We start from the raw sequence: 27,553 nt of genomic DNA, 5'->3' as shown, positions 1-27,553 counted from the left end.
CAGTCATAGCCTGAATTTGGGGAGGGACGTTTTGTTTCTCAGTGCTAAATGAAAAAGACCAGAAACCATTACATGGTAGAGCCAGTTTGGTCTAGTGGTGAAGGTGCTGGCCTAGAAACAAGGTGACAGTGAGTTCTAGCCTCATTTCAGGCATGAAAACCAGCAGAGGTGACTTTGGGCCAATCACCAGGAGACAGTGAGTTACAGTCCCACCTTAGGCATGAAAACTGGCTAGGTGATTTTGAGTCAATCACCAGGAGACAGTGAGTTCTAGCCTCATCTTAGGCATGAAAACCAGCTGGGTGACTTTGGTCTAGTAACCAGGAGATAGTGAGTTTTAGTCCCACCCTTAGGCATGGAAGCTGGCTGGGTGACTTTGGGCCAGCCATTCTCTCTCAACTCAACCCAAGTCATAGAATTGTTGTTGTGGGGAAAACAGATAACTCAAGATGGCGAAAATAGATAACTAAAGATCGCTGACATAACTAATGCTCCTTCCTTAGAGTATTAGATATGTTTGCCATCTTGAGTTATTTATGAAAATGATAAAGCCAGAATAAAAAAAATCTAATAAATAAATTGTCCACGATGAAAGTACCTCTCTATCCTTACTACATAATTGTTTTTATCTCTTTTGCTTTGAAGAAGTGATTTCTGTTTGATGTATTTTTTCATGGTCACTTTTAATTTGCTATGTTACTCCTGTTCCCTTTTCCCCTTTAGGTTAGTTTGCAGTTTAATGTTTGACTTTGAAATTTAATGAAGATAAGTGCTGCAGCCGCCAGTATCAAGAATTGTTTGCCGTTTTTACAATACGTCCAGCAGAAAAGATGCAAAACAATTTTGCATCCGTAAGCTGGGTCTCCAGATCTATAGAAAGGGCCGAGAGAGAGGTCTGGTTGGGTATTATAATGGTTCATTTGATAATAGCCCACTCTACTTTGGCACAATCTCACTTCATTCCACTTATCACTGTTTAAATCAAGCCTGTGCCAGATTACTAAATGGTCCTCGTGCTATTCCAATGATACATTGCAGTCAGGAGAACCCCTTGGCACATGCTTGCGAGAGTTTCGTTGGGGGGCGGTGGGTTTAAAAATAGTTTTCCCTGGGGGCTGCTGTCAGCAGCAACTTCTCCAGCAATGCCATGCTCTATTTTAAAACAGTTGCTTAAGCCTTGCATCCCAAATGCCATCGCCTGTATTCCGGAACAGGCGGCTGGCCATCAGCCTACCCAAAGAGCCTTGTTGAGTTTGCAACTCCCAGAATTCCTTGCCAATCTGGCCAGAAGCTGGGGGATTCTTGGAATCGCCGTCCCTACAGATCTGAAGGCTGCTAGGAGAGATTGCAGGGAGTTTGGGAAAGAAAAGGGGAACGGTCAAGAGATAGATGGGAGGGGAGGTTGCATTGTTTGCTTATTTCTTAAACAGCAATTTAGCTCAGGTGGTAAGAACCGTGACCCGTCAAAACCGCGGAGGACAAAATCGCGCTCGACGAAACCGTGCATGTGACGTCATCACAGCGCGACAAAAAAAATTAAAAATGTAAATAAAATTAAAATTAAAGCAAGCTGATTCACATAAAGGTAAGGGTTAGGGTTAGGTTAAGGGTTAGGGTTAGGTTTAGAGCATTAGGGTTACGTTTAGCGTTAGGTTAAGGGTTAGCGTTAGGTTTAGTGTTACGTTAACGGTTAGGTTTAGGGTTAGATTTAGGGTTAGGTTAAGGGTTAGGTTTAGGGTTAGGTTTAGGGTTAGGTTTTGGGGGGTTAGGGTAAGGTTTTTGCTTCATTTTTACATTTTTCGATCACAGCGCGATGTTTTCGTCGCGCTGTGATGACGTCAAATGCGCGCTTTCGTCGAGCGCGATTTTGTCCTCCGCGGTTTTGTGGTGGAACCGTAAGAACCCTGGGGGGAAAATGCATATATATTAAGTCATTCAAAGAGAGTCCATCTTAAGGAACTTTAATGGAATGTAGGAATAACTTTGAAGAACAGGAAGAAGAACCACAGCAGGGGTGGGTTGCTCTTACCATCGCTACTGGTACATTGATTGCGGTCTGTCCATGCATGCGCCTGATGTGCTCTGCGCAGTCCACTGCCCCTGAGACATCCAGCTGCTTGCCAGGGCGTGCACAGGCTCTGCATGCTGTGCACACATGCGCAGTGTGCTTTTTGGCATAAATACAGCTATAGAGTGTGGGTGGGCGGGCAGGTGGCCCAGATGAGCCACCATACTGGTACGCTCTCAGCTACTCCAGGCCACTACCAGTATGACTGTACTGGTCAGGACTGGCAGCAACCCACTACTGAACTACAGCCAAGACAATGATCAGGTGAAAAATATCTGAGTATAAATGTAATTTGAGAAAGTATTTCATGCAGGGCCTGTAGGAGGAGTGACAGAATCTCGGGTGGAATGAGTCAAAAGAGGGTTCAGTCTGGAATCCCTACATAGCCACGAGTGAGTTAAGTCAAACCACCTCCCTCTAATTCCATTAACTGTTAGATAACTCCAAGCAGGTGCTAACCAAGTTACTTGAGAAGATTCCTACTCATAGGCATAATTTGCAACAAATCAGTTGATGATCAGTTTATTTGTAATAAATTGCAAGGTTGATGTCAGCCCTTTAAGCTAAACTGTATTAGGAAATCAGAGTTGCAAAAGCTAATGCTAATTTTATTGCTATTAAAGTAACAGATTCTTGCAAGTTTGAATGCATTTTCCCCCTTCCTTCCTACATCTTTATAATATCTAGGGAGAGTCATGTCTGAAGCACTTTCACATATTACATTTCTGCCCTATATTCAGGTTTTTTTATTGGTTATTTTGGTAGCAGCTCTTCATCCTGTTCCTCAAGGTATGCTTATTGCCATTACAAGAACTCATAATAAACCAGTTTCCCATTTCCCAAGATTCTGTATTTATCCTGGATGAGCATTACAGACACTGCGCAGGAGGCTGTGTGGTGGTGCTGGCTTCCTTGTTCATGCCCAGGTGCTGAGGCTTGGCAGCTGCTAGATTTAGAGACGGGTGGCAGACATTACGTGGGGAAATGATCCTGCTGAGTTAGAGAAGGCTGTTCTTGAGAATCCGTGGGTTAAGTGGCCTGGATCTGTAATGGTGTCTTCAGGCCCAAGTAGCACAGCTTGAGAACATCTAAGTTAGGAGAGAGATTTGGAGGTGGAGCTGAAAAGATTACATTGACATGTTTGTAGCAATAGAATAGGATTAGCTGTATGGGACCTTGGAGGTCTTCTAGTCCAGCCTCCTATACCATTTCAGAGAAGAGACTGTCTAGTCCCATGATGGTGAACCTGTGGCAGGTGGAGCCATATTTTGTGCCATGCCAGCCATCAACTCCGGCACACACGGGCGGGCCAGCCAGCTGATTTTGGGGCTTCTTGAGTGCTGGGGGAGGCTGTTTTTCGCCCTCCCCAGGCTTCCGGAAAGCTTCCGGAGCCTGGGGAGGAGTTGTGTGCGCATGCGTGGAGGGGGGGTGCACACGCATGCACAGGTGGGTGGGGAGGATTTAATTGGTGTGACCACGCTTGCGCACAGACACAATTTTGGCACGCCATAAGAAAAAGGTTCACCATCACTGGTCTAGTCTCATCTTAAAAACCTCCAGTGATGGAGTGTCCATGATTTTTGAAGGCAACTTCTGTTCCACTGGTTAACTGTCCTCACTGTTAGGAAGTTTCTCCTTAAGTCCAGGTTGCTTCTCTCTTTGATTAGTTTCCAATTTTTTCTTGTTCTGCCCTCCAGTGCTTTGGAGAACAATCTGACCCCCTCTTCTTTGTGGCAGCACCTCAAATACTGACATACAGTTATCATGTCACCCCTAATTCTTCTTTTCTGTAGACTAGCCCAACCCAAATCCTGCAGCCGTTCTTCATATGGTTTAGTCTCCAGGGCTTTGATCATCTTAGTTGCTCTTCTCTGAACTTTTTCCAAAGTCTCACATTTTCTTGTAGTATGGTGCCTAAAATCAGAAGGGATATTAATACAGATGTGTCATGCAGTGGTGGGATTCAAATTTTTTTACTACATGTTCTGTGGGTGTGACTTGGTGGGCATGGCAGTGGGAGGATACTGTAAAATCCCCATTCCCTCCCTATCACCCAGGATTCAGGAGGCAGAGAATAGATGGGGAGTGGGGCCCATCAGAAATGGTATTTACCGGTTCTCCGAACTGCTCAAAAGTTCCGCTACCGGTTCTCCAGAACTGGTCAGAACCTGCTAAATACCAGCTCTGGTGTCATGGATTGAATTCTATCAACACAACCTAGGGAGCTTTGTTCAACCAACAAATTTACAGTTTAATGTGTGTGGATCCAGATGTAGTCTGGATTCCCAGGAGGAAAGGAGGGAGGGGCTACATTGCAGAGGACCAAGAGATAGCAAAAGTTACATAATTTGGTTGGGAGGAAGAAGTTAAGGCAGCTCCTACTTAGCCATTCTCAGAGGATATCTTTAAAGTTGCAAGTAATTTGGCAAGACTCTGCCTATAGGTGAAGAACAATATAGGAAAATGCCTCGTAACTCTTTATGTCCTTTTTATATTTGGTGTATGAGTTTGCAAGACATGCTAATCCCACATATAAATATACAGAGCTGCCATGTTGGCGTAACACTCTGTGCCAACATGAGTCGTATTGTGGGTTAAGGCGACGCCCTGATTCCCACAACATGTTTAAACACTGGTACGTTGTGTAAAGTCAAAGCATGTTGTGGGTAGATAAAGCTGCAGCTCATACAGTTTGATATTGCAAGCCAGCAGTCCCACATTTGGTGAGTGATATCAGTTCCTTGTCAAAGCTGTAAACCTTTATGTCTGAATCCTTGGCTAATTGCTGCAAGGGGTGAACACACGCAAACCTTTTGGAATATTGTGCCCCATCGCCACCCCCAACCTGGTGGAACTGCACTACCAAATGCCAAGCAGTCCTGAATTTACAATCATAATGGAAACCAAATTTTCTGTTGCTACACAAGACAGTTGTTAAATGGATTTTGCCCTATGATGGCCTTTCTTCTTACCATGGTTGTTAAGTAAATTATTGCAGTTGTTAAATTAGTAACCTGGTTGTTAAATGAATCTGGCTTCCCCACTGATATTGCCAGGGGTGGATTCCATACTGCCAGTTTGGTTGTCCGTGCACGGTCGGAAAGTCCTCGGCTTACAACCAAGCGGGCGGCAACAAATGGACAGCCGTGATTGGCTATGGAGCGTCTGGCTGAAAGCGGGACTTTTGCAGTTTCCCTATTGGTTGCTCTGCTTGAGAGCTCCTGTATAAATAGCTGTCAAGCAAAGCACGGGGTTGAATTACTTGTTCTCTTGTTAGCTTGCTGTTTAAAATAAAAGTTACTTGTTTCACGGTTACCTCATGGAGTCCTCACCTCTGTTAACCAGTTCACCACAGCACAATTCAATTAAAATTGTTCTGTGCATGTGCAGAACTGAAAAACAAGATGGCATTGATGGCAGTGGCCGGGGAGCCAGTTCGGGGCAGTGCCAGGCCTGGGTCGTTGCCAGTTCCAGTGACACAGGCTGCCATACAACTACCGGTTCGGCCGAACGGGGCCAAATCGGTAGGAACCCATCACTGGATATTGCTGGCCAGAAGGTTGCAAAAGAGGATCACATGAGCCCGGGACATTACAACCGTCATAAATATGAACCAGTTTGCCAAGCATCTGAATTTGGATCATGTGACCGCAGGGATGTTGCAACAGGTCACTTTTTATCAGTGTCATCGTTACTTTGAACGGCCACTAAATGAACTGTTGCAAGTCGAGGCCTACCTGCATAAGAAATGCTTTTCCTACTAATTTCCAAAGGAAATGAAAGAAAGAAAGTGCAGTCACTGTCGGGGTCCCAAATAGCATCCAAAATTAAATCAGAGTCCGAGGCAAAGTATTGCTCAAAGTTCCCATTTATGAAGAGAGCCATGTTGGCACATCTGGGAAAACCCGAATCTGAAAGCTTCCCGGTTTTCCCCACCTAGTTGAAAGTTCAAGATCTTTCCCCCACACCCACAAGACCATCACATGGTCCAATCTCCCACTGCCATGCTGGCAGTTCCACCCATCCAGTTCTGGTCAGGTGCAGAGACAAAGGATGACCTTGGCTTTCTAGAAAGAATTTTGTTATGGCTACATGGCATCTAACTCCATACAATCCCCTACTCCAATTTTCCCACAATAGAAAATGCAAAGTAGAATAATAGAAAGTGTGGCAGGCCTGAGGTCCAAAAGAAAAGATGGCTGCAGGCCTGACAGTCAGCTGCTTCTAAACCAGGGTTGTCAAACTCGCAGCTCGCAGGCTGGATGCGTCACGCGCTGGCCATGCCCACCCCCAGTTTAGCAAAGGGGGGAAAGGTTGAGATAAATCACATGATGACAAGGTGTCATCACGAATTTGACACCCCTGTTCTAAACTATGGGCAACCGAGGCCGGGATAGTCACACGCAAAGAAGAAGCAGGGATAGCCTGCTTTCATAAAATCTTGATGTTGTGATTTTCCTTCTTACTTCTTACGGTTTCTTAAAATAATCATTAGAACGCCACTCTCATTATCAAGCAACTGTGAGTGAGGTGGGCAAAATCTGGATGGAGAAATGAAGGTTGAACTTTGGCTTGGTGGAAGACTTGAGAATATTGCTGTGATTAGGAGACATCTATTTTTAGTTGAGATTCAGATATGGCTTATATTTAAAAAAATAGATTTCATGTCCTTGGTTGTCTACTTGCATAGAATAGAGAATATAGAATCATAGGACTGGAAGGGAGCTTGGAGGTCTTCTAGTCTAACTCTCTGCTCAAGGCAGGAGAACCTTATACTCCTGATGGCAAACCTATGGCACATGTCGCCCCAGCCCAGCTCCACCGTGCATGCACACACAACCACCATTGGCCAGCTGGTCTCCGGGTCTCTGTTGTGCTGCACGGTGGTGGGGCGCTTGCGGGGATGCACATGCACAAGTGGGGAGAGGGGGCATGTGCAGGGGGATGCTCGCATTGCATTTTGGGGGTTCATGTTCGTTCATGCCCCCACACCCCATTTTAGGCCGGGAAGGCCTCCTGCGCCAACCTGGAAGCCAAAAATAAGCAGGAGGGATGCATGTTCATGCGGGGGGAGGCGCATGCATGGGGTATGCTCACACATGCCACCAAAAAGGTTCACTGTTTATTGCCTTATATCATCCCGGTAAAATGGTTGTCCAGTCTCTTTTTGAAACCTTCCAGTGATGGAGCACTGTTTCATGACCCACTATAGGTAACATCCACAGTGCCCTGATTATGGTGGGGTTGATGGTGATGGAGCATTGATGTCGTAACCTATTTGGGTCACAAAATGTCTGCAGGCGAACAACCCAGCCAGAGTGGAGGTCGCCGGTACAGTCTGTGCTGGGTTTTCTGCTTGCAGAACATTCCACAGTTCAACCCTGAGCTACAGATATTGTCTTCATGTGGATTTCTAGTTTTCTCACACAGCATGGCAAGGGTAACAGAATAACAGAGTTGGAAGGGACCTTGGAGGTCTTCTAGTCCAACCCCCTGCTCAGGCAGGAAACCTTATCCCATTTCAGACAAATGGTTATCCAGTCTCTTCTTACAAACTTATGATGTTGGAACATTCACAACCTCTGAAGGCTTAATTCCACTGCCTAATTGTTCTTTCTAACTGTCGGGAAATTCCTCCTTAGTTTTAGCTTGCTTCTCTCCTTGATTAGTTTCCATCAATTGCTTCTTGTTCTACCTTCTGGTGCTTCGGGAAATACCATAGGTTGACCCCCATCTATTTTGTGGCAATCTCTTAGATATTGGAACACTGCTATCATGTCACCTGTAGTCCTTCTTTCCATTAAACGATGAGACTAAACATAGGGAAGGTATTGCAAAGCCAGGCTGAATTTATGCACCGGGCAATGTAAACCTTTCCTACAGAAAGTGTAATGTTTGGAAAAACCATTCCTAGGAAATCTAAAAGAGTGGCAGGAAAGAAAGCGACTCAAACTAACTCCCAGAATACAAATTCATTGGTCACGTCCTGTGCTGGTTCAGCTGATATTTGAACTTCATTACTCAGTTCTAAGAGATTTGTAATTCCTTTCTGAGAAGACGAATGGCAGTTTGGAGTTGCCGGGCTCGGTAAGTTGGCTGTCGACTGGCGTGGAGTAAAAGCTGGGAATAATACAGGGAAATATTGCAGCATTAACATTATTGATTTAGTAAGATTGATGGAGCCTCTGTGGTTTTTGCCCTGGTTTTTGCCTGGATGATGAAGAGGAAAAAAAATGTTGTTTTTAATAAGAATGCATTGCAAGGCTCCTCCTTCTCCTCGTCTGATAGGCAGAACTCCCTACATCTAAATTTGTGTGCAGGACCACCATTTTGTAAAAAAGGACGTGTGATGTATAAACCTGATGGGAATATTTAGTTGTTTCTTCTTTGTGTGATGGAGGCTAGTGGACTCTTTAAAAAATCTTACATCTCTGAGGACAGGAACCCAGCAAGGGCTAAGATTTCAATCAGCTACAGCTACCCCAGTGTTGGGGAAAACCATCTCCATAGGCACCTTCAGAACTATTTTATTTATTTTATTTTTATTTATTTATTTTAATTTGTCAACAAGTGCAAGGAAACAAGTAGGAAAAACACATGAAAAAATGGCACAAATAAATGGATAAAAATAAGCAAAACATAGCCATAAACACATAAAAAGAGTACGTGTAAATGCGGAGAGTAGGACAGGGACGGTAGGCACACTGATGCGCTTATACGCCCCCTTAGGGACCTCTTGAGAAATGTGTAAGGTCCACGGTAGACAGCTTAAGGTAAAAGGCATGGGGGTTAGAGGGAACTAACATCGGGTAGGGGGTTCCACACACTTTACTACTCTATTGCTGAAACCGCTTTTCCTCCAATCAAGATTAGAACGGATTACATTTAGTTTGTATCTATTGACAGCCCTTGTGTTATTGCAGTTGAAGTGAAAGTAGTCATTAGCAAGTAAGATATTATGGCAGATTATCTCAGGCTTGAACGTAGACAGCGTAGTTCAAGGTTATCCAGGCCTAAATTTTCAAGCCTGGTGGTATCAGGAATTTTATTACAAGCAGAGGAGTTGAGTGCTCTTCCTGTAAAATACCTCTGGACCCCCTCTCATGTTTGTTTTTTTTAAATTAAATGTTTTTTAATTTTAGTTTAAAACGGGTACAGCATCTTTCTTAATATATCAATCAATTACAGATAAGTTTTGGTACATCTCCTCCACAGTCAACCAACAGAACTCATATTAACTCAAGCATTATTATATATCCATTTTCATTTAACTGTAATTATTATTTAAAAATATTGGTAGGAGTAATAATCTTGAACAATACCTACCCACACCGATGGGAAGGGAGAAAAATAAAAAAAAAAAGAAAAAAGAAAAAGGGACAAATAGAAAATAAAAATTAAAATAAAAGATAGTAAATAATACAAAAAAAAGACAAAAACGACAATCAGGAAAACAAAACAAAACACAGGTGTCTATTATGAAAAAAAAAGAAGTATATCAACTGGTTACAACATGTTTTAATGTCCGAGATGCAGTGTGGCTTCCAGGCAGGTGAGCCGTATTCAAGGATAGGTCTGGCAAAGGTTTTGTATGCCCTAGTTCAGTGTTTCTCAACCTTGGTCACTTGAAGATGTCTGGACTTCAACTCCCAGAATTCCCCAGCCAGCGAATGCTGGCTGGGGAATTCTGGGAGTTGAAGTCCAGACATCTTCAAGTGGCCAAGGTTGAGAAACACTGCCCTAGTTAGCAGTTCAGCATTACCAGAGAGAAAACTACGTTAAAAAAAAGGTATTGATGTAGTTCTTCTGTTATTGGATAGCTCCAGTGTAGAAGATGAGTCTTCCATGGTCTTAGGAGCAGCCCTTCTGGACAGACAACAGACAGACAGAGAGGCGGAAGGGCAGACCTTTATCTCGGTCATTGAGCAATGCTAGCACAATCAATCAAATGAATGACACGAAGCTAGCTCCTAACAGCAAGACCTATTAGCCGCAATTTGGTGGGCGAAGCTTGCGCATAAAGTAGAAAATGGTGCTCCTTTTTAAAGAAATAATAGATTTATCTTGATTATTTAAACAGAGAGTGCAGATAAAAGTTATCAGTGCATGCTGGAAATTTAAATGAAAGAGGGATGATCCACTGGTGGTGGATGTCCCTGTAGAATCGATAATACAGAAAAACATTGGCTGGGGATTCTATGGCCCCCTATAATGGGGGTAGTGTTGGGTTTCATATGGGGTCTTCCTGCATTTCTCTTCCGGGACAGTTACAGGAGCCAGTCTGGAAATTATTTCGGCTACAAGCAAGGGCAAGCATAAGTGCACCAGTGGGCCTAACGTCCCTGTCCTAATGTCCCCTTTTATTTGTACCCACTTCCTGTGTTCTTATTCCTGTTTATTCTTATTCCTCTTATCTTGTACATGAGTGACAAACTAACATATTTTTTGAAGTCTAAGGCGCATCTTCCCCCCCTCCCCAAAGGAGCGTGGAAATGTTGGTGTGTCCTGCATCCCATTTTTGCAAAAAACAAAAAACAAAACAGGGAAAAATGAGCCATTTTTCACAAAAACAGAGGCATTTTTGCTTTCCCCCAGCCCCCAGCAGCACTGTGCAGGCTACAGCAGGGCCAGGGAAAGGCAAACACACCCCCATTTTTGCAAAAAACGGCCTGCTTTCTGCCTGTTTTTTGCAAAAACCGAGTCATTTTTGCCTTCACCCAGCCCTGCTGAAACCTGCAGAGTGCTCCTGGGGGCCAGGGAGGACAAAAACTTTTTTTCTTACTTACTCTTCAAAATCTTGATGTGTCTCGTACACCGGTGCTTCTTATAGTCTGAAAAATATGGTAAATAAATAAATAAATAAATGCCTTTTTTGGTCCTAGTTGAGCACTGAAGAAATCTGGTTTCTGATTGTTAGCAGGGAGCTCTCCAGAGTACTGTCAAAAGTTGCATTCTTGCCTCTTACACACTCCATGGATAGGGATGGGTCACTATGACAACTTTTCAAACTGTGGACTATAACTCCCAGAATTCCTGTTCTAGGAAATACATATCAATACTACTTTTACTAAAATGTTAAACAATGGAATCTTATAAGTTTGAATGACTTTCCCCTCATCCTCCCTTTATCTTCCTGAGAACTAGAGAAGGTCTTGTTTTTAGATGCTTTCCCAGGTTACAGTTTTGAGCCCAGACTCAAATTTCTTTTATCTGACTGGCATCTTGCTTGTCGTTCATTCTCCTGTTCCTCAAGGTTATTCCTTCTAGCCATTACAATATAGGTATTCCTCGACTTACAACTGTTCATTTAGTGACCGTTCGAAGTCACAACAGCACTGGAAAAAATGACATGACCAATTTTCACACTTGCAACCGTTACAGCATCTCCATGGCAACATGATCAAAGTTCAGATACAACTGGAATATATTTATGATGCTTGCAAAGTTCTGGGGTCATGTGATCACCATTCGTAATCTTCTCAGTTGACTTCCAACAAAGTCAACGGGGGAAGCCAGATTCACTTAATGACCACATGATTCAGGGGTCCCCAACCCTTTGGACATCAGGGACCACTAAATTCATAATTTTAAATCCCGCAGACCACTCATAAGATCTGCCTAATGATTGGCTAGGTGGGAGTGACTACGCGGTTATGTGTCTGGGTGGGTGTGGCCAACTCGATGTCACTCACATTGAGAGTTGCCTCGCCAGCCTCTAATTGCCCCTCCCCTCCCAAACACTCCTTGCCTCCCCACATGGGCTCTTTGGGGCCCAACAGGAAGCAGTTGTTGGAGATAAGCAGCCACTATGAGAAAGAGTTGGCAAAACAGCTGGCTCAGTTCAAATTGGATCTGACCGAGAAGGAGGCTCAGCAGAAGCACCTCACTGAGGACTATGAGCATAGGCTTTCCAAGCAGAGGGAAGACCTGTGGGAGTGCAAGGCCAGGTATCAGGGCCTGGAGGCTCAGCAGGATGAGATGGTCAGCCAGTTCCAGGCCCTGATGCAGTCCCACTGGAACAAGGCCCTCCGGCTCTTCGCCATCAACAACACTTCCCTCCAGCCTTCACCCAAAGCTCCACACCAGGATGCTGAAGCAGACCCCAAGTCGGAATTTCTTCCCCCCTTTGACCCACACAAAAAGACCCCAAAGTGGGAGAATCTCTGCAGCAACTCAAACATTCATTGCACGTATCCGTCCCAGGGTCCATAATTTGAGGACCCCTGATTTAGTGAATATAAAAAAGGAAAATAATTTCCCTGTGGACCACTAAACTTTTCTCACGGGTGACCAGTTGGTGACTGCTGACATGGTTCACTTAACAACTCCAGCAATTTGCTTAATAGTGGCAAAAAGGTTGTAAGGTGGAACAAAACTTGCATAACAACTGCCTCATTTAGCAACAGAATTTTGGGGCTCGTTTATGGATGTAAGTTGAGGATTACCTGTATAACGGTTAAAGTATTGGGCTGGCACCAGACAGGTTTACCCTAACCTTTTTCGAATAGCGTGCCAAAGTGGGTGTCGTGATTGGGTGTACCCACACCCATAATGCTATGCACGCGACCCTCCCCGCATGCATGTGTGCGTGACCCCCTCCCCCTGCTTTTGGCCCACAATGGATCCATTTTTCCCCCTCCCCAGGCTCCAGAGGCTTTCTAGGAGGCTGGGGAGAGCAAAAACAGGCTCCCCCCGGGAGGCCCTCTGGAGGCTTCAGGAGGCTTCCCTGAAGACTCCAGAGGGTGAAAAATGGCCGTATGAGCAACCTGGAAGTTTGGGAACAGTGACTTCCAGTTTGTCTGTAGGGCTGTTTTTTGGCCTCCAGAGGCTTTGGAAGGCTTCAAACCAGAAGTCACTGTTCCTGAACCTCCAGGTTGCCCATACGGCTGTTTTTGCCCTCCGGTGCCTCCAGGAGGCTTCCTGGGAAATTCCTTTATTTAGGGAAGTCTCCGGAGGGTGAAAAATGGCCGAAAAAGAAGGCTGAACTCAATTGACTGCCAGGGCAACGCCTCGCGTGCCCTAACAAAAGGCTCTGCAGGCCACCTGTGGCATACGTGCCATAGGTCGCCATCACGGCCCTAGGAACTGTTCAAGGTAGGGCCACTCCAGTGTTTCAGCCCAATCTTCACACAGCTGCAGCTGCTGTGTAGTAACTAAGCTGCCTCAAACTTTCGTGAGATGGAAAGATGGAGTTGAAATATAAATAAGAACACTAAGCGATGTATCAATTTGCAGCAAACCAAAAGCACTAAAAACCCTCCCTCCCATGGGGGAAAAAAATCTGTCAGCATTTGGAATGGATTTCAGCTCTCATTACAGTCGGCATCGGAAGCCCTTTAAAATCATATCAGCCATCTGTACCCCCCCAGCCTTCTGCAGTTGGATGGCCTCCTGAAGCATTGGACAATCATTCCTGGAACTCCCAGCGAGGGCTGCCAGCTGAGGACGATGGAAATTATAACCCACCGTGCATGGAGGCTGCTAATTTGCAGAAGGTGTACCAAGCATATGCTTAATGGCTAATTTCTATCCTTGTAATAAGTAGCAGTTAATAATAATTACGGTTGGCTGTCCTCCCTTTGGGGGCTTCCATGCAATCCTGCAGAACTGTCGTTATCCTAAGTAGCTGCTTTAATGGTCTTTGGGGCTGGAAGGACTCTGAGGGGCCATGGTAGAAAACAAAGGGTGGAACTGGATTAGAACACCACAACCTCAGAATAATAGAACTGGAAGGCACCTTGGAGGTTTTCTAGTCCAACCCCCTGGACGGGCAGGAAATCCTATACGAGTAATCCTCCACTTAGGATCACAATTGAGGCCAACATTTCTAAGTGAGATGGTTGCTAAGTGAATCTTGCCCTGTTTTACGATCTTCCTTGCCACAGTTGTTAAATTAGAAGCATGGCTGTTGAATCTGTGAATCTGGCTTCCCCATTGATTTTGCTTGTCAGGTGATCTCCTAAGGGGAGGGGCACCTGAGCCTGCAATAGTGATAACTATGAGTCAGTTGCCAAACATCTGAATTTTGATCACATGAACATGGGGATGCTGCAATGGTCATAAGTATAAAAATAGAGTCATAAGTCACTTTTTTCAGTGCAGTTGTAATTTTGAACAGTTGCTAAATGGACTTTTGTAAGTCAAGAATTACTGGTACCATTCTGGACAAATAAATGTCCTACCCTAAGAATTTCTAAAAAGATATTTTTCAGTAGTCATACATTAGATTAATTATGCAGTCATACACGATCTTGTTATGTATATTGTGTATATCAGTGGTGAATTATTTTTACCACCAGTTCTGTGGGTGTGGCTTGGTGGGCGTGGCAGGGGAATGATACTGCAAAATCTCCATTCCCTACACATTCCAGGGGAAGGATACTGCAAAATCTCCATTCCCACCCCACTCCAGGGGGAAGGATATTGCAAAATCTCCATTCCCACCGCACTCCAGGGGAAGGATACTGCAAAATCCCCATTCCTTCCCCACTTCTGGGGAAGGATAGTGCAAATCTCCATTCCCTCCCCACTCCAGGGGAAGGATACTGCAAAATCCCCATTCCTTCCCCACTCCTGGGAAAGAATACTGCAAATCTCCATTCCCTCCCCACTCCAGGGGGAAGGATATTGTAAAATCTCCATTCCCTCCCCACTCTGGGGCCAGCCAGAGGTGGTATTTGCTGGTTCTCTGAACTACTCAAAATTTCTGCTATCGGTTCTCCAGAACTGGTCAGAACCTGCTGAATTTCACCCCTGGTGTATATTGTATATTATGTAAGTTATAGTATGACTACTAAAGTTTAGTAGCCATACATTGGAATAATGTATAAAAAACAGTGTTTTTTTCAAGGGGCAACTGGACCTCTGGTTGTTGTTGTTTTGAAGACATTTCACTTCTTATCTAAGAAGCTTCTTCAGCTCTGAGTGGCTGGTGCGGAATGGAATTCAACTTCCCCGCCATCCAGTCAGAGCTGAAGAAGCTTCTTGGGTGAGAAGTGAAACATCTTCAAAGAAAAACAAAATCCAATTTCCCTTTGAAAAAGCACCTATGGGGCAACCATGACCTGGATGGTTGAGAATCTCCATAGACACTTCCAGTATGATGTTTCACAAGGACAATGTCTGTTTGCACTTATAGCAGAGGGAACAAACGCTAAGCATTGAAAGACCCCATTCCTTCATATTCCCCCAATTCATTTAAACTCCCCGTGGAGGAATGAGGGGCCTCATCATGGCCTTCAATGCAGCCCAAGCTCTCCTGGGAAAAGCATCTGCTGCTTCCTAACTTGGCATGTTGGCAGGAGTTTGATGTAAGTCCTTTTATTACCCAACTCCAACCAACTCCAGATGCCAAGAATGCTAATAATATACTAATCAGTGAGGTTCTGGATTGTTCAGGAGAAGTGACCCCATGCGTGGTGAGGCACGAGCGGGAGCCAGCCGTTGGCAGAGGCAGGGCTGGTTTTGCTAGGCAACGCCACAGCTCTTTGCCTGCACGTGGGAGGGGGAGTTTTATTTACTCCTGCGGGACGGAGGGGGGAGATGGTGGATGGCCTGAGAGTAAAGAGAGACGTGTCTTTATTTGGGGCTGGGCCGTTTTGAGGCGAGCAATTTTTACGGTACCATTAACTGGTGAGAATGTTTGTGAAAGTACATTAGAAGTGCCTTGGGGAGCCATGTATCCTATTATGTGGAATGCTAATAGAATGAAAAATTAATTAAAAGAAAGCTTGCAGCAGGACAGGCTCCCTTCTTCGCCTCCCCCTTCCTTTGTGGATGGACCTAGAAATGTGGGCTAACGGGGGGAAAAAATGACCTGGAATGGAATTGTTGGTATCGACAACTTTCTGGACAAGTTAGAGCTGATCTATCACGCCTCCAATTGCTACATTTAATCAGCTGAAGAGTGAATATGTCTTTTTGGTTGCCTCTTGTTCTGTAGCTCATTCCGTTCCAGAAAAAAAATGGGGAAAACACTGTTGTATTGATAGGGAAATTGAGGTCAATTGAACAATGGCAATTCATCCAACCAAGGTCACCACACGGAAGTGTAATGTCTTGGAAAGTTAACTTCTGATTTATCTTTTGCCTGCTTCAGGTCTGCGTGTACACGAACAGGAATAGGTTTCTTTCATTTTCACAATCCTCCAGTCCCTGCAAGAGATCCTTAAGATTACAGAGGCCTGGGAACCTTCCCAAATGCTCAGGGGGAACAAAAAACCCCAGTAATTAAATACTCAAAAGAGTTACAGACCATAGGGAATTTGACAGCAGAATTCAAGCTGCTGCTGTTGTCTGGCATATTCCAGCCATTAAATGTACACACGGGATAACTGTGTTTTCTCACTTATTTGAATTTGCATTCATCCTTCTTCCATTAAGAGGGGGGGGAGGGGATGCCCAAGAAACGAATATTTTGTCAGCCTTTGCAAATTTCGCCCTCAACAGTTGTCTGCTAAGGAATCCAATTTACCACTACAATTTTCTTTCTTGTCTGGTAATCAAAATAGGCATGAAAAGAATAACTTTTCAAACCTAAATAGCCGTAATGTCAGGATTCCAAATAGCATCCAAAAGTAAATCAGAGTCCAAGGCAAAGTATTGCTCAAAGTTCCAATTTATTAAGAGAGCCATGTTGACACACCTGGGAAAACCCAAATCTGAAAGCTTCCTGGGTTTCCCACCAAGTTGAAAGTTCAAGATGTTTCCCCCACACCCACCAGTCCATCCCATGGTCCAATCTCCCACTGCCATGCTGGCAGCTTCCACCCATCCAGTTCCAGACAGGTACAGAGGCGCAAAGACAAAGGATGACCTTGGCTTCCTAGAAAGAATTTTGTTATGGCTACATCACATCTCACTCCGTACAATCCCCCCTCCCATTTCCCCACAATAGAAAATGCATAGCAGAATAATAGAAAGTGTGGCAGGTCAAAGATCCCAAAGAACAGATGGCTGCAGGCCTGACAGGTGGCCTCCCCTAAGAAGAAAAGTGTGTCCTGAAAAGAGAATAATGTGGGGGTTAACAGAAGCATAACTAACCATCTCCCCATTACCCCCGATTAATATCCTGATAGATGAATGTAGAATAAAAGATTTGGAAAGAACCTTGGAGGTCTTCTAGTTCAAACCCCTGCTCAGATCTTACTGCACCCTGGACAAGTGGCTTTTCTTGAAGACCTCTAGTGATGGACCACCCACAACCTCTGGAGGGAGGCTGTTTCTCTGATTTAATTGTTCTCACTATCAGGAAATTTCTCCTTAGTTCTAGCTTGGGTCTCTCTTTGATTTAGTTTCTACCCATTACTTCTTGTCCTTCCCTCAAGTGCTTTGGAGAATAGGCTAACCTTTTTTTGTCTCTTTTTTCGTGGCATTCCCTCAAATATTGGAAGGCTGCTATCCTGTCTCCCCTGGTCCTTCTCTTCATTAGACTAGCCATGCCCAGTTCCTGCAACTAGTCATCTGATGTTTTAGCCTCCAGTCCCCTAATCATATTTGTTGCTCTTCTCTGCACTTTTTCTAGAGTCTCAAGATCTTTTTTATAGTGTGGTGACCAAAACTGGATGCAGGACTCTAGGTGTAGTGTTATCAAGGCATTATAAAGTTCACTTTAACAGATTGACAGAGTTGGAAGGTTCCTTGGAGGTCATCTAATCCAACCCCCCCACCCCACCCAAGCAGGAGACCCTACACCATTTCTGACAGAGGGCAGTCCAGTCTCTTCTTGAAAGCTTCCAGTGATGAAGCTCCCACAACTTCTGAAGGCAACTTCTGTTCCATTGGTTGATGGTTCTCACTGTCAGAAAAATTCCTCCTTATTTCCAGTTTGAATCTCTCCTTGATCAGTTTCCATCCATTATTCCTTGTCTGGCCTTCAGGTGCTTTGGAGAATAGCTTGACCCCTCCTCTCTGTGGCAGCCCATCAAATATTGGAAGACTGCTATCCTGTCTCCCCTGGTCCTTCTCTTCCCTAGACTAGCCATGCCCAGTTCCTGCAACCGTTCTTTGTATGTTTTACCTTCCAGTCCCTTAATCATTTCATTTTCATTTTACTTTATTTGTATGCCGCCCTTTTCCCTGAAAGGGACTCAGGGCAGCTCACAACTCAAGGGAGGGGAAAGACAAACAAAGTTACAAAACATAAAAGCCATACACAATTAAAAAGCACAACAATCATACCATTCGAGGTGGGGCTGTAAGTCTTTAGCTCCAGGCCTGTCGGAACAGCCAGGTTTTAAGGGCTATGCGGAAGGCCTGGAGGGTGGTGAGGGTACGGATCTCCACGGGGAGTTCGTTCCAGAGGGTCGGAGCAGCCACAAAGAAGGCCCTCCTCCGGGTACTCGCCAGTCGACACTGGCCGGCTGATGGAATTCGGAGGAGGCCTAGTCTGTGGGATCTTATTGGTCTAGTGGAGGTAATTGGCAGTAGGCGGTCTCTCAAGTACCCAGATCCAATACCATGAAGGGCTTTGTAGGTGACAACTACCACCTTGAAGCGTACCCGGAGATCAACAGGCAGCCAGTGCAGTTTGCGGAGGATAGGTGTTACGTGGGTGAATTGAGGCGCACCCACGATCGCTCGCGCGGCTGCATTCTGGACAAGCTGAAGTCGCCGAATACTCTTCAAGGGCAGCCCCATGTAGAGCACATTGCAGTACTCCAGCCTAGAGGTCACAAGGGCACGAGTGACTGTTGTGAGAGCCTCCCGGTTCAGGTAGGGGCGCAACTGGTGCACCAGGCGAACCTGGGCAAATGCCTCCCTGGTCACAGCTGACAAGTGGTGTTCAAAAGTCAGCTGTGGGTCCAGGAGGACTCCAAAGTTGTGGACCCTATCTGAGGGGCGTACTATTTGACCCCCCAGCCTGAGAGATGGAACACTTGGCCAATTAGTAGGAGGGAAGCACAGCAGCCACTCGGTCTTATCTGGATGGAGTACAAGCTTGTTAACCCCCATCCAGTCCCTAACGGTCTCGAGGCCCTGGCTCATCACGTCCATCGCTTCATTGAGTTGGCACGGGGCGGACAGATACAGCTGCGTATCGTCCGCATACTGGTGGTATTTTATCCCGTGCCGTCGAATGATCTCGCCCAGCGGTTTCATGTAGAAAATCATCCTGGTTGTTTTTCTTTGCACGCTTTCTACAATCTCAACATCTTTTTATAGTGTGGTGATGAGAACTGAATTGATTGTGGGAAGCCTCCCCCCCACACAAAGAATGAAATATTTTGGGAAATATTAAAAAGGCAGAATATTATGTTTCCCCAAAGGGAGAAATGGAGAAAAGTGCTTTTAAGGCAGAAAACAGGCTCAGTCTTTCTTAATAGCCCCCCACCCCCACCCCATCCCAGCGGACATTTTGTGTCCATTAAGAAAGACTGGGCCAGCCAGTCTTATAATGAAAGTGTTAGAATGTGCAGAGAAGGACAAATTTACAAAAGAAATAAAAGAGGAGGAGGAAACAGAATATTATATGGTATGGAACGAATGGTACAAATAGTATAGGACAGGTGTAAAGCTTAAGGAAAGACTAAATGAAGAAGATACAAGAGTTAGAAATTAACAATGTATAGGTAGAGATTAACAAACATGTATAAATGGAATGAAGAATTGTAAATTAAGGACTGTATGTAATAGTATCATATGTATAGACAAAGAAACTGAAATAAGGGGGGAGAAGTGGATTTACAATGAAATAATGTACAGAAGGAAATTGCAAAAAAAAAATTTCCTTTTCAATAAAATATTTTTTTAAAAAGGAAACTGAAAGCCATTCACTGCAAAGAAAGAAAGAAAAGAAAGAAAGAAAAAAGAAAGAAAAAAGAAGGAAAGAAAGAAAAAAGAAAGAAAAAAGAAAGAAAGAAAGAAAAAAGAAGGAAAGAAAGAAAAAAGAAAGAAAAAAGAAGAAGGAAGGAAAGAAAGAAAGAAAGAAAGAAAGAAGAAAAAGAAAAAAGAAAAAAGAAAGAAAAAAGAAAGAAAAAAAGAAAAAAAGAAAAAAGAAAGAAAAAAAAGAAAAAAAAGGAAAAAAAGAAAGAAAGAAAGAAAGAAAGAAAGAAAGAAAGAAAGAAAGAAAGAAGAAAGACTGGGCCAGCCTATCTACAAAACAAAAGACCTTCAGCTCCAGGGTGATGGGATTAAAAGCAGGACATGATCCTTTAGGACATAATAGGATTAGCCCACTACCATGTAGCAGAAGACACAGGGCTCACTACATTGCACAATCTCCTAAGGGCATTTCAGGCATAGCACAACTCCCCTAGCAGCATCTCTGAAAATTATAAAACTCCATGTACTCATCAAACCAATTGTTCAGATGACCCAGGACTGCTGTTGCCATGATGTAGAAAAGATGTGGAGACTCTAGAAAGAGTGCAGAGAAGAGCAACAAAGATAATTAGGGGACTGGAGGCTAAAACATATGCAGAACGGTTGCAGGAACGGGGTATGTCTAGTCTGATGAAAAGAAGGACTAGGGGAGGCATGATCGCAGTGTTCCGATATCTCAGGGGCTGCCACAAAGAAGAGGGAGTTAAGCTATTCTCCAAGGCACCTGAGGGTTGAACAAGAAGCAATGGGTGGAAACTAATCAAGGAGAGAAGCAACTTAGAATTGAGGAGAAATTTCCTGACAGAACAATTAATCAGTAGAACAACTTGCCTCCAGAGATTGTGAATGCCCCAACACTGGAAGTCTTTAGGAAGATGTTGGACAGACATTTGTCTGAAACGGTATAGGGTTTCCTGCCTAGGCAGGGGGTTGGACTAGAAGACCTCCCAGGTCCCTTCCAACTCCAACTCCTTCCAATGTTATTCTATTATGTTATTCTATTATGTTGGTTCTGTTCATCATTAAACTTTCTTTCCAATCAGAAAGTTTCCATATTGTTTCCAGCATTTTTGTCCCAGCTTGGAACTGAACCAGGTTGATTTTCCTTCCAACAACAGTTTCCAAATGTGGCTTTACCAAAGCATTATGAAGTGGTACTAACACTTCACGTGCTCTTGATTCTATCTGTTAATGCAGCCTAGGACTGTGTCAGTCTTACGTACATACCTTTTAATCCTTCCTCCATAGCCATCCTGATATCAAAGAAACCCCCACCTCCTCAAATTTGCATTGGAAGCTCTGGGACCATGAACCTGGGGGGCGGGGGGAGAGATTTGCAAGAAAAGCCCAAAGGCTAACTTCTTCCAGCTCTGTCCCAATCAGAAGAAAACTTTCTGCCTTTCCGGTGCTGTTTTCCGAAGCCGATCTTGCAACTGGCTAATTTTGTGAGTTGTACCCGACTTGGCTTGGAGGCAGTCATCAATCAAAGCTGCATAGATTTTTTTTAAGCTGGGTTTTTAATGATTTTTATTGTATATGAATATTTGTAGGCTGCCTAGAGCCCGAGGAGGAGTGGGTGGCATATAAATTTTTCAAATGAATTAACATCCTTCTTTCTGGTTCTGTGCAGCTTTCGCTTCGATTTCGCCACTGGGCGTATGTCAGTGACATGCTATACCAGTGTTTCTCAACCTCGGCCATTTTAAGACGGATGGGCTTCAACTCCCAGAACTTCCCAGTCTGTCTGGGATTGCTGGCTGGGGAATTCTGGGAGTTGAAGTCCACCCCTCTTAAAATGGCTGAGGTTAAGAAACACTGTGCTAAGAAACAGTGATTGGGCAACGTTGGTTTACCCATGTTACACCTGTACAAGCTCACGATTTCCTTCCAGGAGCAATTCAAAGAGCTAGTTATTGCTCTTAAAGTTCTATATGGTAGAGAACCAGGTTAGTTGTGGGGCCACCTCTCCCTGAGGCTTTCTGGAGTTACCTTATAGGGGAGGACGGTGGCATAAAATTTTAAATAAATCATCATCATCTTTTAATGACCCCATAATCCCTTCCAGAGTGAAGTCTGAGCAACTGAATGGAGCTAGCAGAGTGTTTACTGGCCGGATGCCTTTCCTGTCGCCGATGCAGAGTTTTGTTCAGGAGATCTATTCTCATTGTGCCCAGAGAGAGAAATATCTGCCTCTACCTAGAATCGAACTCACAGCCCCCTGATTGTGAGGCGAAAGCGCCACTTCTAGGCCACCGTACCACCCCAAAAATATTTAAATAAATAATAAGTAAATATAAACCAATAAATGCATTTGCCTCTGCCACTTGATTGTAAAGAGTGGGCATGCTCTGGACCCCTTCTCTGAAATTTTGCCATCTAGTGGAACTTGGAAGTGAATCTTTCCCATGGCTCCCCCTACCTTATAGATCAGTAGGTCCCAACCTTTTGGGCACCAGGGACTGGTTCCATGGAGAAAGATTTTTCAGCAGACTGGAGGGGGTGAGGTTTTGCATGCTGCCTGCATCCCCAGATGGGGCTTCACTTGTTTGCATGTTGGCATGCTGCGGACTGGTGCCAGTCTACAGACTGGGGGATTGGGGATCTGCTGTGTCCCGCCAGTGGAGCTGGCAGCAGAATTGGACAGTGAGGAGGTTGGGGAGGAACCTGGGCCAGTCCTGGAGTCTGGGGAAGGCTCTGATGAGGGCTCTGTGTCGGAGGCAGAAACGGGGCCAGAGCCATCCCACAGTTATCAGCTGCCTTCAGAGTCAGACATCAGTGAGGCAGAAGAACAGCTGGAGCCTGTTCCCAGTGTGCGCATGCGCAGAATTGCCAGACAAAGGGAACAGCTAAGGGACAAGGGTCGACTTGGGAGTAAGGCCATAGGTGGAGAGTGAATGGCCCCTCGCAGAGGGAATAAAAGAGGAGTGAAAGGGGAGTGGAGTTTGCAGGAAACAATTAGTTCATTCCTACATTCTTGCCAAGTATTGCAGCATCTGAAAGATATCAGCCTGGCCACTCTCCAAGCCTGATAAAGGTCGGTAATTGTGAACTATCTGGACAGACTGTGGGAGAGGAAAGACTTTGCTGGAGAGGAATTCACTGCCAATTAAATAAAAGGGATGAGGACTTGGCTTGGTGTTGCTGGGGAAGCCTAGGTCAGAACAGTGAGGGTTTCCTTGATTTTAGCCTTCCACTTAAATTTGAAATTAATTTCTGGGAATTAAAAAAAACAAGAAAATGAGTTTGCTTGAAATTTTAATAACATCATACACATATTAGCTTTTCTGGCCTGCGACACTGAGGTAACGCATCTCTCTTTCTTTCCTAGCTCTCTGCACTGAGGAATGCGTCCACGGACGGTGTGTGTCCCCCGACACCTGTCACTGTGAACCCGGATGGGGAGGGCCAGACTGCTCCAGCGGTGAGTCAAAAGACCAGAGTTGCCTCGGCATCCCATAATTACGAAATAACTTGCCTTCCCCAAGCGTGTGGCTTATGTTTCAAACTGGGGGCGGGGGGAGCGCTGCCTTCGAAGCGGACGCTTCCCTGTGATAAATCCCTTCCTTAAAATGCCGTGTTTCTATTTTGAGATAAGGATCGTTCCAAGAAAGCCGTGGCTCTCTTACGGTTTTATTCTTAGATACTTTTCTGCAAAGTCGTTTTTTAAAAAATGTCATCCCTCCGCTATTAGTCATTCATTGTTCAGTGTCCAAACCGCTTTCGCTCGCGGCTGAGCCGCTGCAGAGAAAGCCTGGCGCTCTTCCCCGCTCGGGGATCCATTCTGCTTTCTAGGTGGGATGTGGAATTCTTTCTGCAAAGAGAAAACTGGTGGTTGGTATGATTGGGAAATGCGATGTGGCTGGACAAAAAGGTTACAGGTGCTCATTAGCTCATATCTGTGCCAAGATCCTGGGTGAACCACACAGAGACACTTATTCTTCTCCTCTCCTTGTCAGCCTGAATTATCCCTTTTTCCAATAACTCTCTCCCAAGCCTTTAAAACGCCTTTTACCTGGGCTGAGTCCAATTCTGTGACAGCCGCTGTGAAGCACTGACCTATTTAAGGCCTCTGAACTGTGCAGGAGCTATTTTGAAGTTTCACTTCTTGTGATTGGTGGCCTTATTTTTCCGGGGCGAAAAGGTTTCTGTGTGTGGTTTGCGTGTGTCTTTCTGTGTGTGTGTGTGTAAAATTTGGCTGTTTCCTATGGAAAGAATCAGGTTTGTCTGCTGTGTTCAAATCCTTCTTCTCCCCGCTCCTTTTTTTTTTTTTTTTTGCAAAAGCCCTAATTCATGTGACACCTTTTTAATTGGCAAGTGAGTGGTATATTTGCTGGCTCAGTGACTTTTTTTTTTGCTAAAGCAGAAGTCTAGTGCGGCACCCAAACTCAACAGTGGCGTGTTATGCAAATGGAGACGGCGTATCTGTCACTGTTATAATGAAACAAAGCTTGTTAACTCTGCTAGAACAGCTTGGTTCCATAGGAGGGGAAGAAAGAGTTATTAAATTCACTACCTCCTATTTGCACTATTGATCAGAAATTTTGACAAGTACCTCCAACAAGGATGAAGATAATAAGAGTAATTCTTCTGGAACGTTCTCCCCAGATGCTGTTCTGACCTTTTGTGGTGATTTGTTGTTTGAAGTCATGGCTGCAGTTCAATGTGGTGACCAAAACTGGATGCAGAACTCTAGGTGTGGTCTTACTGAGGCTTTATAGAGTGGCATTACTACCTCCCTTGATCTTGATTGTATCCCTCTATTAATGGCATTACAACTGTACCATGCTGGGTGGGTGGTTTAGAGATTGTCAATCTCATCGCTGCATGAATGACTGAAATGTAATATAAGTTTATATATAATTTTCTTTAAGAGTTGACAGATAACAGATTAACAGCATTAGAAGGGACCTTATAAGTTGTCTACTCCAACCCTCCCCTCAAGCAGGAGACCCTACACAAATACTAGTCCAATCTCTTCTTGAAAGTCTCCAGTGATGAAGCTCCCACAACTTCTGAAGGCAACTTCTGTTCCATGGGTTGATTGTTCTCACTGTCAGAAAGTTCCTCCTTATCTCAATGTTGAATTTCTCCTTGATCAATTTCCATCCATTATTTCTTGTCTGGCCTTCAGGTGCCTTGGGAAATAGCTTGAACCCCTCCTCTCTATGGCAGTCCCTCAAATATTGGAAGACTGCTATCATGTCTCCCCTGGTCCTTCTCTTCCCTAGACTAGCCATGCCCAGATCCTGCAACCATTCTTCATGTTTTAGTTTCCAGTAATCATCCTGTTTACTCTTCTCTGCACTTTTTCTAGAGTCTCAACGTCTTTTTTATAGTGTGATGACCAAAACTGGATGCAGTACTCTAGGTGTGGTCTTAGTAGTGGTAAGACCACACCTAGCCTACTGTGTGGTATTAATACCACACTTGATCTTGATTATATCCCTCTGTTAATGCAATTTAGAATTGCATTGGCTATTTTGGCTGCTGCCGCACACTGCTGGCTCCTATTTAGCTGGTTGTCCACTAAGACTCCAAGATCCCTCTCCCAGTCACTGCTATTAAGCCTGGTTTCACCCAGTCTATTTGTGCACTTATGGTTTTTCTTGCCTAAGTATAAAACTTTACTTTTGTCTACATTGAATTTCATTTTGTTAGATAGGGCCCAGGGTTCAAGTCTGTCAAGATGCGTCTGGATCTTGAGCCTATGTGACTCCTCTCATGCAGAGATGAGCCAGAGATGATGGAGGAGGCAGAAAGGAGAATTGCAATTGGAGGCTCTTTTTGGAAGAATCCAAAATGGCCATAAGGGGGAAAAGGGGGGGGGGTACATTTCTTACAGAATGCAGTGGTACCTCAACACATCCTAAATTGGTTCCAGGGAGCACAATGAGTACCACAAACAATGAGTGCCAAATACATTTTTTCCCATAAGGAATAATGTTCAAATAGTCCTCAACTTACAATAGTTGACTTAATGACAACTCAAAGTTACAACGGCACTGGAAAAAGTGACTGATGATCATTTTTCACACTTACGACCATTGCAGTATCCCCATGGTCACGTGATTTATATTCGGATGCTTGACAACTGGCATGTATTTATGACGGTTGAAGTGTCCTGGGGGTCATGTGATCCCCTTTTGTGGCCTTCTGACCAGCAAAGTCAATGTGGACGTCAGATTCATTTAACAACCATGTTACTAATTTAACAACTGCAGGGATTCACTTAGCAACTATGCCAAGAAAAATCCTAAAATGGGGCAAAACTCACTTAACACATTTCTCACTTGGCAACATAAATTCTGGATTCAATTGTGGTTGCAATGCGACAACTACCTGTACACCAATGATGCAGGAAAGACAACAGACTTCTGGGTAATGCTCTGCTGCCTTTCCAGCCATGTATTCCTGAAGTCATTTTTCTTTTGGATCTTTGGCGTGCCACACTTTCTATTATTCTACTGCGCATCTACTATTGTGGGAAAATGGGAGGGGGATATTATGGAGTTGGATGGTAGGTAGCCATAACAAAATTCTTTCTAGAAAGCCAAGGTCATCCTTTGTCCCTGCACCTGGCCAGAACTGGATGGATAGTACTGCCAGCATGGCAGTGGATAATTGGATTATGTGATGGACTTGTGGTTGTGGGGGCAAGATCTTGAACTTTCAACTGGGTGGGGAAAACCGGGAAGCTTTCAGATTCGGGTTTTCCCAGATGTGCCAACATGGCTCTCTTAATAAATTGGAACTTTGAGGACTCTTTTGCCTCGGACTCTGATTTAATTTTGGATGCTATTTGGAACCCTGACAGCATGGCTGAAATCTGGGACCTGGGAAATCTGTGGTGGGAGAGGCACATGGATTGCTTACAGGGCAGTACCTGAATTCTTTCTGCCTCCCTGCCAGCAGTTTTAACATTTTCTGATCTTAAGAAAATATCCCTCCCCCCCCCCCCCCCAAAAGAGGCATGCTCAAAAGAAGGCTGGAAAGAACGAGGAAGTTTGCACGAAATAGGGAGTCGCTATTATTAGAGAGCTTTTAAAAAGCCTCCTGTAAAAACCATTATGAAATATTGCCCAGAAGTCTTGTTTTTCTGAATTACCCTTTTCAGCATCATCTCTTCTGTCTTTCATCCTTTATTTTATTTTTTTTTGCCCGTGAAGGCAATGGGTCTTTATCTCCTGTATGAGATTTTAAGATTTGTAGCTTAGCAGGGGGAGAAACCTGGAGTCAGTATAATAAGGAATTGAGGAAATGGGGAGGCGGAATTGGCTCTCTGGTGCAACTCTTACCCTTCTTCCTTGTGAGGCATGGTGCAAAGGTGGGGATTGTAAAATGGCCACAAACCCAGGACCAGCTCTGTGTTGAGGTGAAACCCAGGAGTTCCTTTTGGTGATGCACCAGCCCAAGCAGGAACTCAAGGGGAAGCTGTCATCTTCTCTGCTTTAATTCAACTGGCTGTCAGCGTAGACATATTACTGAACTGGGATAAGGCTTAGTAACAAGGTCAGCCAATGGGAGCTGAAACAGTTTGGGGCCTGGGTGTGGCTTAGCTCTGGAGCTCTGAGTCTGTGCTGACCTCAAACCTACCATAGTCTGTTGCTCAAAACTGAAACTGTTCTCTCCTCTGCCTGTGTTTGTACCGTACAATCTCTTCTC

The 27,553-nt window shown here is 44.5% G+C and overlaps 1 protein-coding gene across 1 annotated transcript in view; it reads left to right on the top strand.

Moving 5' to 3' along the window:
- Window positions 1–27,553, top strand: part of MEGF11 (multiple EGF like domains 11) — a 451,035-nt gene that overhangs the window by 29,606 nt on the left and 393,876 nt on the right. The window contains exon 4 of the mRNA XM_087707602.1: window positions 23,220–23,312. Coding sequence (XP_087563728.1) covers window positions 23,220–23,312 — 93 coding nt within the window. The remainder of the gene's footprint in view (window positions 1–23,219; window positions 23,313–27,553) is intronic.

The sequence above is a fragment of the Thamnophis sirtalis genome, unplaced genomic scaffold (genome assembly GCF_051295495.1).
Source record: "Thamnophis sirtalis isolate CommonGarterSnake01/CBP01778 unplaced genomic scaffold, rThaSir2_p1.2 scaffold_2, whole genome shotgun sequence".
NCBI classification, from domain to species: Eukaryota; Metazoa; Chordata; class Lepidosauria; order Squamata; family Natricidae; genus Thamnophis; species Thamnophis sirtalis.
Note: the sequence above shows the minus strand (reverse complement) of the source record. Positions and strands in the feature narration are given on the sequence as shown.